This window comes from Eumetopias jubatus, unplaced genomic scaffold, assembly GCF_037043125.1.
Source record: "Eumetopias jubatus isolate StellerSeaLion01/CBP00866 unplaced genomic scaffold, mEumJub1_p1.0 scaffold_5, whole genome shotgun sequence".
Classification (NCBI taxonomy): domain Eukaryota; kingdom Metazoa; phylum Chordata; class Mammalia; order Carnivora; family Otariidae; genus Eumetopias; species Eumetopias jubatus.
In genome coordinates, this window is record NW_028274811.1 from 129,341,370 (window position 1) to 129,361,745 (window position 20,376).

General features: G+C 39.1%; 1 protein-coding gene across 6 annotated transcripts in view; it reads left to right on the forward strand.

The window, feature by feature from the left end:
- DROSHA (drosha ribonuclease III) overlaps positions 1 to 20,376 on the forward strand; it is a 120,452-nt gene that overhangs the window by 64,961 nt on the left and 35,115 nt on the right. For all 6 annotated transcript variants that reach the window (XM_028097965.2, XM_028097963.2, XM_028097966.2 and 3 more), the window contains 3 exons: positions 9,131 to 9,238; positions 9,754 to 9,892; positions 10,253 to 10,313. In XM_028097965.2, coding sequence (XP_027953766.1) covers positions 9,131 to 9,238; positions 9,754 to 9,892; positions 10,253 to 10,313 — 308 coding nt within the window. The remainder of the gene's footprint in view (positions 1 to 9,130; positions 9,239 to 9,753; positions 9,893 to 10,252; positions 10,314 to 20,376) is intronic.

Genomic DNA, 20,376 nt, shown 5'->3' on the forward strand with positions numbered 1-20,376 from the left:
TTTTTAAACAAAACCCTGTAGAGCCCTAATCTGTAAAAAGAAAAAAATAACTGATTGGTGGGTGGTGGCTGTGGAGGGAGTATCTTGTTGTACTTGATTTCCACCCCGTGTAGCAGGTCCTGAGGCAGTTTTGTTGCACTGAACACAATTTTGTTTAAAGCATTGAGCCCTTTTCCCCCTTTCTTTTGGCGAAATGCCTGCATACGGGTGCTGAATAATCTGTTCTACTGCAGTTCTGTGTTCTTCAGCTGTGTCACATATATCTTACTCTGGCTTCTCAGCTAGGTTAGAAGCAGCCAGAGGATGAGGTTATCATCCCCTTATGTATTATATTTTACATTCTGTTTGGAGATTGGCAGGCAAAAGCACTCAGTTCCTTTGACTAACTGGTCAGAGAAATTGGATCCTGATTAAAACTCCTGCCAAGGTGAATACTCCTTGATCTAATGATAGTCCCCCTCTTCCAAAGACAACTGCCATTTGTTTAGAAGCCATGTTTCCAGTCTCCAATCCTCCAATTTTTTACAAGTAATGTTGGCCTTATTTAAGTTCTTATCCTAGAATAAATGTTTCTTTTTGTGTGTGTTCCTCAAATAAGATGGCAGGTGGCGTGTAATAATGCAGTTTAAAACATTGAAAATAAAGGCATTTAGTATGTTTGGTAATGAAGACTAAGAATCCGAGAAATAGCAGTTAAATGAATACTTTGAATAATCCTGAAGCCTGTGAACAGATAAACTCATGCTTAATTTTAAGGGGGGAAAAAAAAAGCACTTCTCTAAAATCCTCAGGCATGGGGATAGGGGAAGGATTCTCTATTTGGTAATTCACTGATGTAGAACCTACTGTTCATTAGTAATAATTGCTAGTAGGTTGCTGGCAAAAGCCTTGTGATGTTATCTGGCTGCTGCTGGAGATAAAACTATTGTGATAAATCTAAGGTGGAGAAACCTAAGTACCAGCCTCTCATTCCAGAAGTATGATTTCCCAGCCAGAGAAGTTACTAGTGTTTTTATTAGGTTAGAAAATTCTACCTGATGTCCCAACCAGTGTTAGGAGAAATGGAAATCTAGGGCTGAGCCTGGAACTTGTAATTACATGTGAACTAAATGCAGAACTTGAAGTCATATTTAGAGACAAACTATTGAAAGGTTTTTTTTTTTTTAAAGATTTTATTTATTTATTTGAGAGAGAGAGAATGAGAGAGAGAGAGCACGAGAGGGAAGAGGGTCAGAGGGAGAAGCAGACTCCCTGCTGAGCAGGGAGCCTGATGTGGGACTCGATCCCGTGACTCCAGGATCATGACCTGAGCCGAAGGCAGTTGCTTAACCAACTGGGCTACCCAGGAGCCCTGAAAGGTTTTTTTCTGTGTTGCTGTTTATTAGAGTGACTTCTAGGTAATATAGGGGGGGAAAAAGCAGGAATTAAAACCTGAAACTGAGGCTGAAAAATTCAACAGTGTGCCTCAGAAAAGGCAGAAAGGCAGCATGTTGCTACAGGATCCATATTTTAAGAATGGGGTTCTGCCCACTGAGGTTGAATTGGTATCTTTTAGAAGTAGGTACTTGTACCCTCTGCTACAGTAAGGAGGTGGCTCATGGGAATCAATAAACTGAACCATAAGAATGGAAAATGGATAAAGGTGACAAACAGAGACATCAAAAAAGGAGCAAGGAATCTGCTACCATTATGGTCATCTAACCCACATAAGGCTTATGCTGTATTCGGGGGTACTAACTCCTTGAGAAAACTAAGGCTCAGGACGTGGAGAATTGCTGTTGGTGCTGGAAAGATGAGCTGAGTTGTGGTCTTGGTATTTATACTGAGTAGACACAGGGCTGTATGGGGACTCGTTAATAGCTGTGCTGTCTTCCACAGTGACTCTGGAATGGAAGGGAAGGCTCCCATGCAGTATCACACTAACTGATATTCTCTCTCCATGATCTATCAAGGGGTGACTGAATAGTGAAAAGAAATATCTCTAGGGATTAAGAGGTTTTGGACAACACATTCAAGGAATCATTTTCTAAGTTGGAACTTGGGGTGGAAATGGAGATTTATACCTCTGAGAGACATATGGCTTCACAGTTACTGTTAACAAATTTTTGAACCATGTGAGATACTTGATTTTTTTTTTTAAACTGGAGATGTAGTGGTTCTTGTAAAGGAAGAGAACAAGATTTTGCTTGAAGGCTAACTGGCCTGATAGAGAGCTGTCAAAATTATATTTTTATTGCAAATTTCCAACATCTACAAGATGAGGCAGAAAAGTGTGGGGAGCACTCTGCTATCCTCACACAGCTTCAGCTGTTACCAGCAGCATCTCTGTAATATCCCAGTCACTGTTCATGTATTCCTGATTATCTTCTAGATATGTTTCAGTCTGCTCAAGTGGCCGTTCAGACAAAGATCCATACATGAGTTGATGTGGTTTAAGTCTCTTTACTCTTTAGATTCTCATTCCATTTTTCCCTTGCAAATTTTTGTTGTTGAAGAAACTGGATCTTGTGTTCTATGGTGTTCCTAAGGTCTAATCTGGGTTTTGCTGATTGCAACTTCATGATATCATTTAACATGTGCTTCTCTCCCTTATATTTCCTATAAATTATTATAAACTGCTGTCTAATTAAATTATTATAAACTGCTGTCTAATAGAATACCACTGGCCATACGTGGCTACTTAAATTAGAATTAAATGAAATTAAAAATTCGGTTTTTAGTTGTCCGAGCCACATTTCAAGCACTTAATAGACACACCTGGCTAGTGCCTATTATAACAGCAGAGATGCAGAATATTTCCATCATCATAGAAAGTTTGGTTGGATGGCAGTGATCAGATTTAAGTTTATTTTTTTGTACAACTTTTTCACAGGTGGTAGTGTGGTGTCTCTCTCTCTGTGTCTTTTTATAATAAGTGATAATCCAAACATTTAATAGTTCTTTCAGAAAGTAAATTCTGTTATTAGAAATCTGACTTAATCAGACCATTTTTCAGTTGAAGAAATAAGTGTTCAAATTGGAATGTATTTCTCCTCAATCATATACCTCTTTTTAAAAATGAAGTATAGTTGATATAAAATTAAATTAGTTTCAGGTGTACAACACATAGTGATTTAGCAATTACTTACATTACAAAATACCACAATAAGTGTATTGCAGTATTACTGACAGTATTCCCTGCGCTGTACTTTTTATCTCTGTGACTTATTTATTTTATAACAAAGTTTATACCTCTTAATTTCCTTCACCCATTTCATCCATTCCCCCCAACTCCCTTCTCTTTGGCAACCTCCAGTTTGTTTTCTGTATTTATGAGTCTCTTTCACTTTTGTTGTTGTTAGTTCATTTGTTTTATTTTTTAGATTCTACATATAAGTAAATCATTGAGTTTGTTTGTCTTTCTCTGTCTGGCTTATTCATTTAGCATAATACCCTCTAGATCCATCCATGGTCTCTTTTTTTGTGTGTGTGACGTTATTAGTCACTGGTGAATTATGACCTAGACCCAGGATTTTTTAAGAGCTGCCAAAGTGATATTTTAATTCTGTCTTTATGTATTTATTAGTTAGAATACTTAAAAAAAGAATCTTCCCCTCGGTACTGATCCCATATAGAGACCCCATATAAGACCAAAAAAATTACTCATTTGATTTATTCTGTGATACACAAACAGTAGTCCCAGAGTAACAATATTAATGGCACCACCAACAAAATGATTATGGGAAGTAGTTGTTTGTTTGGGGGTATTCCTTGTCTGTGATTCTCTACAGATATATCACACGAGTCCTACCCACTCAGATTACTGTGTTTTTAGGTCACTTGTGCTTAGACCACAAACTGGTTACACAGTTAGATTAATTTATTTTATTTGACTTTTGATTTTAAATGTTTCTTTTAAAAATTAAATATTGTGGGTGCCTGGGTGGCTCAGTTGGCTAAGCGACTGCCTTCGGCTCAGGTCATGATCCTGGAGTCCCGGGATCGAGTCCCACATTGGGCTCCCTGCTCAGCGGGGAGTCTGCTTCTCCCTCTGACCCTCCCCCCTCTTGTGCTCTCTCTCTCTCTCTCTCTCTCTGTCATTCTCTCTCTCAAATAAATAAATAAAATCTTTAAAAAAATAAAAAATAAAAATTAAATATTGTTTTATAAATCTGTAAAATATTTACCATAATTCCAAACTCAGGTTTACAAAGCCAAGTCTGTTTTTGAAAATCTAATTTGTTTCTCTTGCTTCTACCCCATTCTTGCCACCCCAAACCCCTAAGGGTAGCCATCTTTTAGAAACGATTAATTTTCCTTTTAATACAGGCAAACACACACACACACACGTTCTTGTTTGGCCTCCCCTCTATCAAACTGTTTTTTGTTATGTGGTCACTATGAGGTCCATTTTCTTTGCTTTTTTATTTTCGTTTTATATCTCTTTATATTTAGGGAGGTTTATAATTCTGTTCTAACAGTTATCTTTATATTAACACCTTTGTAATCTAATGAAACTTCTCCCTCCGCTATGTGTGTGTGTGTCCCATTGTCCATTACTGAAAATGACTACTGTTTACTATTTCTTGTGCTCCTTTCATCCAACGTCTAATTTGAAGTGATTGTCCTTTTGCGGCAAGTTAGTATCTATGAGATACACAACAGCCTCATCCCTACTCTTCATGGACTTGACATTCTCCCCTCATTTTCTGATAGTTGTATAATCTGTAGAGTATTAGGCATTTTCTATAATATTGACTCACTTATGATTATCTGCAGGTAAAAATATACTTGAAGGTAATTGCTAGTTTATATGGCAGTATTTATGCCACCACCTCCCTTTATTTTTGATTGAGCTCATTTCTGGCAGATACCTTAAGAGGGGCTTATTAAAACTGATCCTTGAGGTCCTGCATGTTCCTAACCATTTGTCTTTAAATATAAAGGCCATTTAAACTGGATATAAAATTTGTGGTTTATGTTTTCTTTCTTCAACATCTTAAATACGTTCTCATTGTTTTCTGACAGCATTGCTGTCAGCCTTTTTTGGTTAAATTTTTCATATATACTGTGTACCCATTCAATATGTACTTTCAGGCCGTCTTTTATCTCAGAAATATTTCCTTGAATTACACATTTCACGATTCTGTCTTGTTTTGGTTTTCGTTAAGGATTCCCTTTATATGCATCATGTATCTTCTTTGCTTGTTTCCTGTATCTGTCGTACTCTCTTGATTTTTTATTTCTCTAAAATTTTTCCTTTTCCTGTCTTTTATTTCTCAAAGCACTCTCCGTGGTTAATTTGCTGTTGTCTTCATTCTCTTTAGTCTCTGTTCTTAAAATGATTATTTCCTTTTATGTCTTTTCCCTGAGTTTTGTCACTTCTCAAATCTTCCTTTCATCCAGTCATTTCATTTCTGAATTACTCTAATATTTATTTGTAGTTTTCTTTTATAGCTCCTGTTGCTTTCTTGATTTTGTTTACCTTGTTTTGAAATGTTAGGTCACAGCTTTCATCTGTTTTGTTGGCATGTTTTTCTGGCTTTTTCTTTAATTATCTGAGGAATCTTATTCTATTCCTTTTCTCTATTTTCTGATACAATCCTTGGGTGGATTTGATCATGATTCTTTTCTGTTGCTCTTCAAGTTAAATAATGTTAAATAAGTAAAGTGAAATATTTTCCTGTACTTTTAGGAAGGAGGTATAAGCCAACTTAGCCCCTCCTTCTGCAAAGTGATAAAAAAAATGGCCTTATAATACCCGAGACCTGCCCCCACTGCTTCCTTTCTCTATTTTTATCTGGATTCTCTCTTTCTTTTGCCCTTTATTGTTCTTCTCCTGCTAAATGTGGCTTTTACCCCCAGCATTTTCTTCACACCATGGGGCTTTACCCTGGAAGGGAAGTTCAGTTTTTCATTGAGCATTGATGGGGCCTCGGCATTCTTGCGCCATTACACTGTCCTCTCGTACTCACCCAGTAGATTGGACTCTGCAGAGCCCTCTCCAGTTTTGATCACATTTTCGATGAATATATGTTAATTTGGGGTTTCTTGCACTCTCGGGGCTGTCAGAAGCCCTGCTGCGCTCTCTGTCTTTTTTCTCTCACAGATGCTGAGACCTCCTAGGTCTTTGTCTTATTTAGACATTCATGGGGGTATCTTGTTGTCTAGTTTTTATTGTTCATATTGTTTATAGGTCTGTTTTGCTATTCTAGTTGCTCAGTTTTTATGAGAGAATTTAAATAGCTTCAAAACCTACACATACAGCCATTTCCGTACAATCTTGAAAGGAGCTTTTTTTAATGAAAACATTTGCCGTACCTGAATTGGCAGGTTGGGGGGAGATGCTCGTTGATTACATGTATTTCAACATTGCAAAGATTGAGAATTTAAAAAAACTGAGCTTGAGCTATGGGTGCCTGGGTGGCTCAGTTGGTTAAATGTCTGCCTTCGGCTCAGGTCATGATCCCAGGGTCCTGGGATCTAGCCCCACATTGGGCTCCCTGCTCAGCGGGGAGCCTGCTTCTCCCTTTATCTCTGCCTGCTGCTTGGCTTACTTGTGTTCTCTCTCTCTGTCAAATAAATAAATAAAATCTTAAAAAAATTAAAAATCTGAGCTAGAGATTTAAGTCTTATAGATAACATTGAGACTTTGTTGTCTGTGTTACAAGATGGACATGGGTCATATATACCTTTTAGTGGTATTCACAAGAAATAGACTTACCTGGAAAGAGAAACTGGTTCTTTTTGGAGCAGGTTTAGAGGACATAGTGTAGGGACTCAAAGCTGTTTCACATGCTTGAGGGTTAAAGGAAATAAGACTTAGATTAACAAAGAGAAGATGTGGAAACGTTACTGTTACATGTATTTTGTTTGTCTCTAGGGATACAGCTAGGTTCAAAGGGATAAACCTTCAAAAGAGAGATTTAGGCTAAATGTTAATTAGTACTCATCAGAGTACCCTAAAGAGGGTGTTCTTTCCTTTTTAAAAAAAAAAAAAAGTTATTAATGGGGCACCTGGGTGGCTCAGTTGGTTAGGTATCTGCCCTCAGCTCAGGCTGTGATCCCAGGGTCCTGGGATGGAGCCCTGCGTTGGGCGCCCTGCTCAGCGGGGAGTCTGCTTCTCCCTCTGCCTCTCCCCACCACTCCTGCTCTCTCTCTCTCAAATAAAAAATCTTAAAAAAATTTATTAAGTATAGTTGACATACAATGTTATATTAATTTTAGCTGCACAACATAGTGATTCAACACTTCTCTATATATTACGTAGTGCTCACCATGGTAAGTGTAGTCACCATCTGTCGCCATGCACTATTACAACATTATTGACTATATTTCTAGTTCCTTCCTTTTCATCACTGTGACTTACATATTTTATAACTGAAAGTTTGTACCTTTTAATCTCTTTCACCTATTTTATCTGTTCACACTCCCCTTCCCTCTGACAACCACCGGTTTGTTCTCTGTATTGTTTGTTTGCTTTATTTTGTTTATTCATTTCTGTTTTTTGTTTGTTTTGTTTTTTAGATTTTACATATAAGTGAGATCATGTGGTATTTGTCTTTCTCTGATTGACTTATTTCACTTAGCGTAAAACCTGAAGAGGGTGTCATTTTCTTGACAGGTGATGATCCATCCCTCCCTGGAGGTATTAAAAAAATGCACAATTCACCAGTTTGGTTCATACTTCAGAAAGATAGGTGCACTGCGTAGTCTTCATGACCCTTCTACCTTGAGTTTTTAGCATCAACTCCCTTGAGCTTTCTGCAATTTAAATGCCTGGAAAGTGATATTATACTTTGGCCACACATTTTATTTCCATATTACTGTGTTTTTTAATGCAGCACTTATAAAAACGAAGTGGACAAAATGCCAGTAATTCAGATCATAATGGCATATCTCTGGGAAATTCTTGAGGGCAAAGAGCATGTCCTTATTGTTTTTCTCTTCCACAGCTGTGGTAAGCCTTGCACATAGAGGTGCTCAATATGTATTTATTGAATTGAATTGGAAAGAAGGACTTCCTATTGATTGGAATTCCTACTTGGGAGCACGCATTTTTCCTTATAAGTTAATATGGGAAACTGATACCTGCCGTTTCAAACAAATCCATTTTCTTGTATTTTTAAACAATGCCATCTGAAAACATTTCAAAGACTAAAATGATATAAAGCATATGTCAGTCATTCTTTGGGCTGTGCCCAGCCTCTAGTTTGTGATGAATAAGAATGATTCCTTCTTTCTCTTGAGTTCTAGGGAAGTGTAATTAAAAAAAAGAAAAAGCTATGCCTTTTATGAAATTGTCTCCCAATAAGGAATCTTTAGCCAAGTGGAAAGTGGTTGAAACAAAAGTAAAAGTTCTGTGTCCTCAGGTGACTTAACTGTATTGGTGGTTTTATGAAAGTTGTCCTTGGAATATTAGATCATTAAGTATTAAACCTAGAATGGCCTTTTGAGATCATCTGGCTGAGAAGTTCTTACCTGGAGAATAGTGATGGGTTTTTAGGGGTCTATGAACCCATTAAAATTGCATACAGTTTTTTGCATGTTTGTGCACATAGGCATTTTTGTGGGAAAAAAGTAATTTTCCTTAGATTCTCAAAAATGTCTTGACCCTGACAAAGTTTCAGAATTTGAGTTCTAGTCCGTTCTCTTAGCATTAAAGATAGACAAGGAGGCACAGAAATTCTGCTGGCTGCGTTGAGGTTACCCTGCTGAGTGCTGATGAAGCAGGGCTGTTCCTACTTGAGTGAGGGCTAAGAGGCCTTGTACTAAGCAGTTTTTTGTATTTGCTCATTTAATCCTTTTAACCACCACTCCTCCTTGGAAGTAGCTCTCTTGATTATCTCCATTCTGTAGGTGACGAAACAGAGAGAGAGAGGTCAAATAACTACCCTGCCAAGTTCCACAGTGTATGAGTGAAGCAGGAATCAGACCCAGGCATTGTGATTCCAGAGACTATACCCTTAGCAACTATAGTTAACCATCCCTCAAGAGGGGATTTGCAAGGATGCCACGTGGCCAGTAAACTGTTTCAAGACTTTGGCAGTTGAAATTTGGGATGGGAAAAATGGTTCTCATTTGTTGTAAAATAAATGAAGCATTATTGTAAGTTTTTATAGAGGTGAACATATTGAAATTTTTTTCCTAGCATGCAATGATGTTGCCTGTTTTGACCCATCATATCCGCTACCACCAATGTCTAATGCATCTAGACAAGTTGATAGGATATACTTTCCAAGATCGTTGTCTATTACAGGTAAGAATTACTCTCCTGTACACTCACATAATAGCAAAATAGGAGTAATTCATCTTGCAGGTTACAAATGGAACATTGAGATTCTCCATTCTGCGAGATGATGAGGATGTTTAGTAACACAGCTCTCTCCATTACTCTATTCTGGTTGCCACTTTCAAACACTTAGTTTCTCACTTTTTATTTATTTATTTATTTTTGACACTGTCCCTAAAGAAGTAGACTAAAGCTAAAATTTGCCTGTCAAACCTGAGTCCCTTCTTTAAGCCTTACCTTCTTTATGGCTCTTCTTTCCAGGTGATGACTATTCTAATTCTCCTTTGAAACATGTGGATTTTTAGGTTTCTTTTTAGAAAAGGGCTTGCACCAGAGCTCTGGAAATTTGACCCTGGAGAAGATAAGATGGAAAGATCAGGGCAAATTTGACTGGTTAGATAGATCTCTTTCCTATTTCGTTTGAGTACTTGGTACTTCTATGCTGGGTTTTTAACACTAAATTTATTTTGTTGAAATTTTAGCTGGCCATGACTCATCCGAGTCATCACTTAAATTTTGGAATGAATCCTGATCATGCCAGAAATTCTTTGTCTAACTGTGGAATTCGGCAGCCCAAATATGGAGATAGAAAAGTTCACCACATGCATATGAGGAAAAAAGGTATGTTTGGATTCTACTCTTGTGTTTTGGCTTGTGATCCCTATTGTAAATTAAATCCTCACCAGGAAGAGTTTCCTGGTGACTCTTGTATACTCTCATTTTGTAGTGCTTTCTGACCCATACATAACAGCATTTACTTTGAGCATTATTGTAAGGATGGATGAATTTTTTTTAGGACAATTTTTTGCTCCTATCAAGCGTTTTAAGTAACTAAGTTGATCAAACTTGTAGACATGCAGAAGATATCAAACCTTTTGAAATCAAATTGGGGTAAGATACATAATTGTCTTTCTACGTATCGTGTCGTGATCCTAGAATGTTTCTAACAGTATTTCCTTGTTTATTATTTTTTTAAAATAGGAATTAACACCTTAATAAATATTATGTCACGCCTTGGCCAAGATGACCCAACTCCCTCAAGGTAAAGTAGCTTTTGTTAATAACAGCTTTATTGAGATATCATTCATGTATCATACAAGTCAGTGACTTAAAGTGTAGTATTCAATGGTTTTTAGAATGTTCACAGAGTGGTGCAGTCATGATCACTACTTAATTTTAGAATGTTTTCAGCATCCCCAAAAGAACCCCATACTCTCCATTTCCCCTCAGTCTGCCCAGCCCAAGACAACCACTATTCTACTTTCAGTCTGCTTTCAATCTTCATGGATTTGCCTATTCTGAACATTTTGTATAATGGTATCATACAATATGTGGTCCTTTGTGACCGACTTTTTTTTTTTTTTTAAAGATTTTATTTATTTGAGAGAGAGAATGAGAGAGAGAGAGAGAGCACATGAGAGGGGGTAGGGTCAGAGGGAGAAGCAGACTCCCTGCTGAGCAGGGAGCCCGATGTGGGACTTGATCCCGGGACTCCAGGATCGTGACCTGAGCTGAAGGCAGTCGCCTAACCAACTGAGCCACCCAGGTGCCCCGCGACCGACTTTTTAAAATTATTGATTTATAATTTTTATATATTCCAGATAGAAGTTTATCAGATACAAATTTGCGAACATTTTTTCTCATTCTGTGGATTGTTTCTTCATTCCTTTGAAGATATCCTTCAAAATAGGAGAAAAAAAATTTTTTTTTTAAAGATTTTATTTATTTGACAGAGAGAGAGAGAGCGAGAGCAGGAACACAAGCAGGGGAAGTGGGAGAGGGAGAAGCAGGCTCCCTGCTAAGCAGGGAGCCCGACGTGGAGCTCGATCCCAGGACCCTGGGATCATGACCTGAGCCAAAGGCAGATGCCTAACATCTGAGCCATCCAGGCGCCCCAAAACAGAAAAATTTTGATGAAGTCCAGGTTATCTGTTACTTGTGTTGCTTGTGCTTTTGTTGTCATGTCTAAGAAACCGTTGCCTAATATAAAATCACAAAGATTTACATCTTGTTTCTTTTAAGAGTTCTATAGTTTTTTCTCTTACATGGAGATCTTTGGTCTATTTTGAGTTAATTTTTGTTAATGGTGTGGTGTAGGGGTCCAGCTGCATTCTTTTGCTGTGGATATCTAGTTGTGCCATCATTGTTTGTTGAAAAGACGAATCTTTCTCCACTAAATTGTTTTGGCACCCTTGTTGAAAATTAATTGATGGTATATGTGAGGATTATTTTTGGACTCTTAGTTCTATTCCACTGATCTGTATGTCTGTCCTTATGCCAGTACCATACTGTCTTGATTACTGTAGCTTTGTAATAAGTTTTAAGAATAAGAAATGCAAGATCTCCAGCTTTCTTTTTTTATTTTTTTCCCAAGATTATTTTGGCTATTTTGGACCCATTACATTTCTGCATGAAATTTTGGATTAGCTTATCAATTTTTGCAAAGAAGCCAGCTGGGACTTTGATAGGGATTGTGTTGAATCTGTAGATCAATTTGTGAGCAATTGCCATCTTAATATTAAGTTTCTGAACTTTTAATATCTACAGTTATTTAAGTCATCTTTAATTTATTCCAATAGTATTTTATAGTTTTACTATGAGTACATTTTGTATATCTTTTGCTGAATTCATTCCTAAGTTTTTTTTTGATGCTATTATAAATGGGATTGTTTTCTTAATTTCATTTTTCATTGATTTTTCATATGATTTTTCATTTTTGGATTGTTCATTACCTGTATAGAGAAATAGAATTGATTTTTGTATATTGATCTTGTATCTCAATCTTGATGAGCTCCTTTGTTAGCTCTAATAGTTTTTTAGTGGATTGCTTAAGATTTTTTTGTGTATACGATCACATTACCTGCCAATAGAGGTAGTTTTACTTTCTCCTTTCCAGTCTGGGTGTCTTTTATTTCATTCTCTTAACATAGTTGCCCTGGTTAGGGCTTCCAGTATAATACTGAATAGAAGTGGTAAGAGTGGATCTTTGTCTTCTTCCTAAAATTTTTAGGGGAAAGCATTCTTTCGCATTGAGAATGATGTTAGCTGTGGGTTTTTCATAGATGTCTTTTATCAGGTTGAAGAAGTTCCCTTCTGTTCCTAGTTTGCTGAATGTTTTTTTATGAAAATGTGTAGAATTTTGTTAAATGCTTTTTTTGTGTCTATTGAGATGATCATCTGTTTTTGTTTTTTTTTTTTATCATTTATCCTATTCATATGGTATATTATGTTCATTGATTTTTGGATGTTGAACCAACCTTGCTTTCCTGGGATACATCTCACTTAGTTATGCTTTGTATATGCTATGAACTTAGTCTGCTAGTATTGTGTTGGGGATTTTTGTGTCTATATTCATAAGTTATTGGTCTGTAGTTTTCCTTTTCTGTGATGTTTTGTATGGTTTTTTTATTAGGATAATACTGGTCTTACCTAATGGGTTGGAGATACCCTCATATATTAACATTTGTGTGGCCTTGAGCCCCTGAAGAATCTGGGAAGGAAGTGGACTGGTTCTAAACTCATTAACAACCATGGAAAACTGAATAGAAGCAAGGCTAATGAACCTCCGATGTTGCCCTCAGGAGGCTTATCTGTGTGTGTGAAACACAGCAGGTTACAGTTTTAAGGCCAGTAGAGGAGATTGCTGGAGGGCATGTTTCTTTTTTAACCGGGCAGTTGAAAAGTTGAATAGTCAGGCTTGTCCCTCTTGGGTTCCAGGCTTAGATGGATTAAAGGTGGGTTGAGCGGGGTTAGAAGTGACAGAGGTGAGAGTTGCTGCAGCTCATAACTGGTGTCCATGGCCAAGAGAATGACCAGCCATAGCTAGCATAGCTTTCTTTTCTACCTTTTTTTCATCTGTCATTTTTCTTTTTAAATTGGCTTGCCTTGAGTTGCTCTTTTGAAATTATCATAGACCATCCTATCTTCCTCTTCAATCAAGAGGTAAAAAGAAAGGCAGGATGAAACTTTAAAATGCCTGTTTGAAGATGTACGCCTTACTATGGTATTCTGTGAGAGTCTAAGATCAGAAAAGAGCTAATTAAAAGAGCCCTTAATCATACCCTCAGGGACAGTGTGGCCATGGTTTCATTTTACCCTGCTATCTTATAGAGTCTCCAGTTGACCAGTTCTGTATTTTAATAAGTGGAACCCTGAGTTCCCTGCAGCCCCATTAGCAAGGCTACGCATGCCCTACACGTGTACTTTTCAGTGATGAAAGCATGAGCTTAAATTATCTTTGTCTCATCCATCCCAACTATAGTTGTGGTATATAAATTGTCTCTTGATAGCGCTGTTCAGATGTCATGATTTAGGTTTTCTTTTGCTCTGTCCCAAAGAGATGGCTTTCTTACTGTGGCAGAAGGAATTATATCTGAGAAACTGTTCTTTTTGAATTCACCATATTGAAAATGATAGCGCATAAACAAATATGCGCTTGTCCTTTGCTGCTTGTGTTGAGAGCCTCTGGCCGTGTACCGGATCTTACTGCTGATGGCAGAGTTGAGCCCACATTTCTGTTCAGGAAGAGCCTCCTCGATTCTTCGATGGCTAGCTCTGCTGTTGACTGCGGCCGTCCAGCAGTCCCACCTGTGCCCAGCTGTGGGAGCTGTACCTAAGACTCTTCATACAAATTCAGTTTGACAGGACATTTATCTAGTGCTTTTTGAGTTTGAGGCAGTTTATAGGTCTTTTAGAGGAATTTAAGGCAAGTAAGACAAAGCCCCCTACTCACCAGGATGTGTGACCACCTCAGGTGGGATAAGAGTGCTGTAAACATAAATAACTTAATGTACGGGGTCCTCTGCTGAGTGCTTCAGTGAAGGTCAAAAACAAAACATACATAATCTGCTGTGGGGCTGAGGACTGCTCTGGTGGTTGTTTAGGGATTATAGGTCAGTTTTATATTGTATACTTCAGTAATTGAATTCACTTGAAGTGATTTGCCCTCTCCCTTCTTTGTCTCTTAGTTTGCTATTATAAAATGGGATGCAATTATTCCTACTCCTTGGAAGTGTTTGTAGATCTTTGAAACAAACACTGTCAGATTGCAAGTGTCGGTGGTTGTATCTCCTCTCAAGCAAGCTTGCTCAGAACTTCAGACTTGAGAAAATAAAGAGGGAGTGAGCTACTAATGGAAGTGGGAATGTGGAGGAGCAAGGCAGGCAAGAGAGAGGACTGAGGGGAGGGCTCTTGACCGAATTTTTTTCCTGGTCCTCCTGGAAACCACTCCTCACACCCCTGCCCATCCTGCTCTATAGTTAGTGACCACATTTTGCCAGTTCTACCTTCATACTGCCTCTGCATTCAGTCATCTTGCTATTTCTAGGGCCTAGATTCTAGTTTCTAGCTCTAACCTGCTTGAAAGCTTTGAGTGATGTCTTATCTACTGGATAAGCCCAAACCTCCCCATCTGAATCTAGCAACCGAGACCTGGCCCCAGGCCTCTTTTCCAGGCACGTCTTGCTTTTCCCTGTGGCTGCGTACATGCCAGTACCACTGAGGTACTGATTGTGCTATCAGGCTCACTCTCTCCCTTCCTCAAGTGCCAACAGTCATTGTACATCTCCCCCTGGAATGCCCTGGAACCCTGTTTTATGGCCTGATTTTCTTTACTGTAAGCATCTTGAAGGTCTGTGGTCAGACTCTTTCCTTTTCTTTCTTTCTTCTTTCTTTCTCTTTCTTTCTTTCTTTCTTTCTTTCTTTCTTTCTTTCTTTCTTTCTTTCTTTCTTTCTTTCTCTTTCTTTCTTTTCAAATAGTATCTTTTACAGAGCAGAAGCTCAGTAAATAAATATTAAAGGAAAGAATGCCATTCTTGATATTATTTTCATCTCAGGTTATTGTTTACATTTCCCTAGAAATAGGGAAACTTGGATGTTAAATAGGAAAACTTGGATGGTTAAGAACCATCAGCAGAGGTTTAAATGGCAGGTTAGTATCTTACTTAATCTGATTTGGCACCAGCTAGGATTTACAAAAAGGCATGAAGTCTTAAATAAATAAAAATCTGTCTATCAAAACTATAGAATAGTTCACTTTTATGGTGGCATCATCTCATGTGAATATGCCACCCATAATTTTTTAAAAGTGTCACTGTTTAAACACATAAATCTCAGTTGTGTAATTATATTTAACTTGTATAAATTTCAATGAATTGTTACCACAGAAAGGGTCTCTGAAGGATTAGGCTTTTGGTGGCATTCGAGTAATCCATGTATTATCAGTAAGATCTTTGGGAAAGAGAGGGGCTAGAAGACTGGTGATGGAAAAATGAGCTGCCTTGTTTCATTTTGTTTTTTGACTGGTAGAGTCATTGGTAGACATCATGTTTAAGAATCTATTGGAGCAAAGAGTGAGACACATGGACTATTTATTAATGTCTCTGTGTTGAAAGAAATGGTAGTTGCAAGTTTCAGTCAGTTATACATAAGTGTCTTGCAGTCAGGATAATGAAATATGCTTGAGTATATGTGAATTCCACTGAGTAGATTTGCTGGCTTAAAAATTCACGTTAAATTCCAGAGATGCTTAACCTGGGATCCCTACGTCCAGCATGTCTCAGATCTAGTAGCTCTGTGACCTCCCCTCCCACTAAGTGTCCAGGTAGATGTAATGAATCGAAGGAATTCCTGAACTGGGTGGAAGGTTCAGCTGATCTCCAGCACCCCTTCTAGCTTTACTCCACCTGTCACTGGTTGAAGCCTGGAATGGAAAGGGGAGAAAATGTCCATACCCTCTCCGTGGTAGTTACCCTTGGACTTGACCCATCCCAAGATGGTTTTCCATGGAGTAAAGGAAACCTTATAGTAATTACTCTTACAGGGAGACTGTTATGTTTATAAAGTGCTTTGAATTCCTCAGACCAAATGTGCTGTATAAATGTTGTAGTTAATCTAGATTTCATAATGCCTCTGTTGATTCAGTTCTCAAAAACAAATGGAGTGTTTATTGCTCAGTAAACATTTCCTCTTGGAGCTTGCTAGTATTTATAAAGAGGGTGATTAAAGAATGTAGAAACAATAGAAGAAGGAACAAAAGCTTTGCTGCTGCACTCAACAGTGACTAGCAGCTCACTCTGTCCATTTTTTCCAGATAAACCACTGGATTAGGAATTGTCCAGTATAATAATAAACTGAAGTGGTATTTCATCCCCATTTTTGTTTGTGGCTTATTGCTAGGGTTTAGTCACAGTGTAGATACAGGAAAACATACGCTGGATATGGGCAAATTATTTAGTGGATGGCAGACTCACTATTGAATAAACCTGTTTGGAACTGTGACTTTGTATTTTAACATACTGAATAATAGTCTAACTTTGTGGTTATAAAATCCTAGACGTAGTTCTTATCTCCCTGAAAGTTTATAAAACAAATTAAAGTAAAACTTATGCCAGTATGAGTTCATTCAAATAGTATATGACTCAAAGCAGCTATTATTCTTTGATGAGATGTCTTATTTTTTAATAAAGCGTAAGACAATCCAAATATGGTTTGTCCCCACCCCAGGTGCAGTTTCTGGCTTTCCATGTTAAGTAGATTTTCCTGTACGGTACTTTGAACTGTTGGGAAGAAAATAAAGTCTCTACCACAGAAAATACTATTTCCATTTTCCTGACTTTTGGAAAAGAATAGGGTAATTCTAATTTCTTTCTTTTTAAAAACTCACCATTTCGGGGCGACTGGGTGGCTCAGTCAGTTAAGCGTCTGCCTTCAGCTCAGGCCATGGTCCCAGGGTCCTGGGATGGAGCCCCGTGTCCCCGCTGGACGGGGAGCCTGCTTCTTCCTCTCCCTCTGCCCCTCCCCCACCTATACTATCTTTCTCTCAAATAAATAAAATCTTTAAACAAAAACAAAAACCTCACTATTTCTTTTCTTTGTTCCCACCGTCTCTCAGGACAACAGCTTATTAGGTTTCACGAAATTAACTTGGCAAGAAATCTGAGGGATTAACGTGTTACCGTGTTCACCAGGGCCTCTGTTTCTTGATGCGTTCTCCAAGAACGATGACAGACACTTTTGTTGGAGTTCTGCTGTATTTGACAAAAAGTGAAATGCAGTATTGAGTAACTTCTAAACGATATATTTTTTAAATATAATGTTTAGTCAGGGGCGTCTGGATGGCACAGTCGGTTGAACAGCTCTTGATTTCGGCTTAGGTTGTGATGTCAGGGTCCTGGGATCGAGGCCTGTGTCAGACTCCGCACTCAGTGGGGAGTCTGCTTGAGAGTCTCTCTTGGTTTCTTCCTCCCCCCCACACTGTGCTCTCTCTCAAAAATAAATAAATTTTTAAAAAATATATACCATTTAGTCACTCTTGGCTAATGGAGTAACAACAAAAAATCTTTTAAAATCTAATATAAATTAGGTAAGACTAAGAAAAATATGTTTGAGGGCCTAATTTCTTTCTTTTTTTCTCTTTCTCTCTCTCTCTGTAAGCTATTAGATTATGAATTCTTCACCACAGCCAAAAATTGTACACTCTTTCTTTTCTTCATTTTCCATTATTTGCCATTAACTGCTTTCCAGAATGCCTTTTTCACATAAATAAAGGCCATATATTGAAATGAGTGTTCAGAATCACATCTTTGTTGCTCAGATCTTTCTAGTTTTCTCCTACTACATTTGTTTTCATTTAAAATTCTAAGCCGTGGAGGAATGTTAGGGTGAAAGAATTAACTTACGAGATATGTGAGATAATATAAAATTGAACTCAAATTACCAAGTAGATAATTGGGTATCCAAGAGTCATTTAATTTGGAAATAAATATTTTTTTGTTTTCTGCATATACTGAAACCATAAGGTCACTTTAAATATGGCACACAAGAATCAGAGAACACTAAAAGATGGTATATAATTTTGAAATAAATTGAGTGGTAAACATTTAAATCATGTGGGGATGGGGATGCAGGTGTGGGGTTGTGCCAGCATCGCTGGGGGCTCCAGCAGTTAGGGCAGGTTGCCAGCTAACATAAGAATGAGCAGGATTTGGGAGAGGTAGCATAGAAGGGACAAGCAGTGCAGAGGTTGGTCAACTGAGAGTTGTAAATGGCTGTTGAAAATAGATGAGGGGCGCCTGGGTGGCTCAGCTGGTTGAGCGTCTGCTTCGGCACAGGTCATGATCCCACGGTCCTGGGATCGAGTTCTGCATCAGGCTCCTTGCTCAGCGGGGAGTCTGCTTCTCCCTCTGCCTCTGTTGCTCGCCCTGCTTGTGCTCTCTCTCTCTCTGTCAAATACATAAATAAAATCTTTAAAGAAAAAAAAAAGAAAGTAGATGAAATGGGTGACTACCGTGGAACTAGATAAAGAATGGCCTTGAAAACCAGGCAGGTTTGGACTTGATAGTCAGCTATTGAATTTTTGGAGAAGATAAGGGTCAGTGTCAGAGATATTTAAAGAAGTCTCTGGAGTCAGGTGAGATCCGGCTTAGTCCCAGGCCTGTCCCTTGCCTTCTTTGCTTAGGTCCCAGGGGCTCAGTGTGCTCTCCTTTCCCTGTCACTTTTGTCACCGTCCTTTCTGGTTTCCTCCTGTTATAATCCCCTGTCCCCCACTGGCCCTGAAACAGGTACTCGGGTTCTTCCCATATGCAGCTTCAGACACACGTCACTTTGCAGCCTGCTCTGACCAGAATTAGGAGTGTCTTCACTTCACAGAGCTGGTCCCCGGTGGCCTCAACAGTGTCTTCAACACTGCTGCATCAGTGCTCTCTCTGCATCTTACTTGAGTCTGTCTCTTTCTTGACACTTGCCTCCTTTTCTGCAACCCCCCACCCCCCCGCCAGTCCTCTTTCCTTTGCTGGTTTCCCTTCTGCTTGACCTCAAGTGTGACCCTCCCCTGGGCTCAGTCCTGGGACCCCGCTTCTCTAGCTGCATTCTCTGTAGTATCATCCAGTTCCATCACCCGAAATCCTGTCTAAACATTGACCACTCCTAAAGAATTTTTATTAGCTTTGTTCTTGCCCATGAACAGCAGGTTAATAATATATACTGGATTTCTCCATTTGGTTGTTTTGTGGACATTTCAAAGTGAACATGCCTAAAATGCAACCCCTGGGTGCCCGGGTGGCTCACTTGTTAAGCATTTGCCTTCGGCTCAGGTCATGATCTCAGGGTCCTGGGATTGAGCCCGTCAGGCTCCCTGCTTCACGGGGAGCCTGCTTCCCCCTCTCCCACTCCCCCTGCTTGTGTTCCCTCTCTGGCTGTGTCTTTCTCTGTCAAATAAATAAATACAATCTTTTAAAAAAAATTAAAAAAAAAAAATGCAACTCCTGCTTCTGCCCAAACTTTTGGGGAAGTTCCACTTTTGGTCTTCCCCTCACAGTAAATGGCACCACCGCCTTTCACCCAACTATGGAAGCCAAAATCCAGGCATTGACCTTCATTCTTTCTTTTCTCCCCTCCTCCATCATCGCCTCCCCAGCCCGAGCTTCAGGCGTGTCTCCCCGGCACGGCACGGCACGGCACCCTCCTCAGTGCTTGTCTTCCCTCACACATTCTTTGCATAGCAACCAGGATGGCCCTTTAAAAACCTAAACCAGATCATGTCACATCTCTGCCCAGCCAGGGATAGTGATCTTCTGGAGCCCCGAGGGAAGCTGGCTGTGCCAGACTTTCTGAGAGGCCGAGGGAAGTTATTTGTGGACCACCTTCCTGGTCCTTCACCCTTCTACTTGGATGTGAGGAACTTAGCCTCTGAGATGTGCCTTCCTCATACAATGAAGTATAAATAAAGTGTGATAGGCCCTGAGGGGGAGGTACTAATTTTGATGAGAGGAATCCGGAAGGGATTCGTAGAGAAGCAACATTTCACTAGACCTTGAGGGATGTGTAGGTTTGTGTGGCTCTGTGCACAGGGAAGATGGTGGAAAGCTTCAGGGCGGATGCCCTTTTCAGAGAGTACCACGCAGTTCTGGGACAAGAGCCCAAAACATAGGTGGGAGAGGATAGCAGTGGTTACTGGGACGTGAAAAAGTAGATTAGGCCTCTTTTTTTTTAAGATTTTATTTTATTTTTTTTTTGAGAGAGAGAAAGCACATGAGAGGGGAGAGGGTCAGAGGGAGAAGCAGACTCCCCGCTGAGCAGGGAGCCCGATGCTGGACTTGATCCAGGGA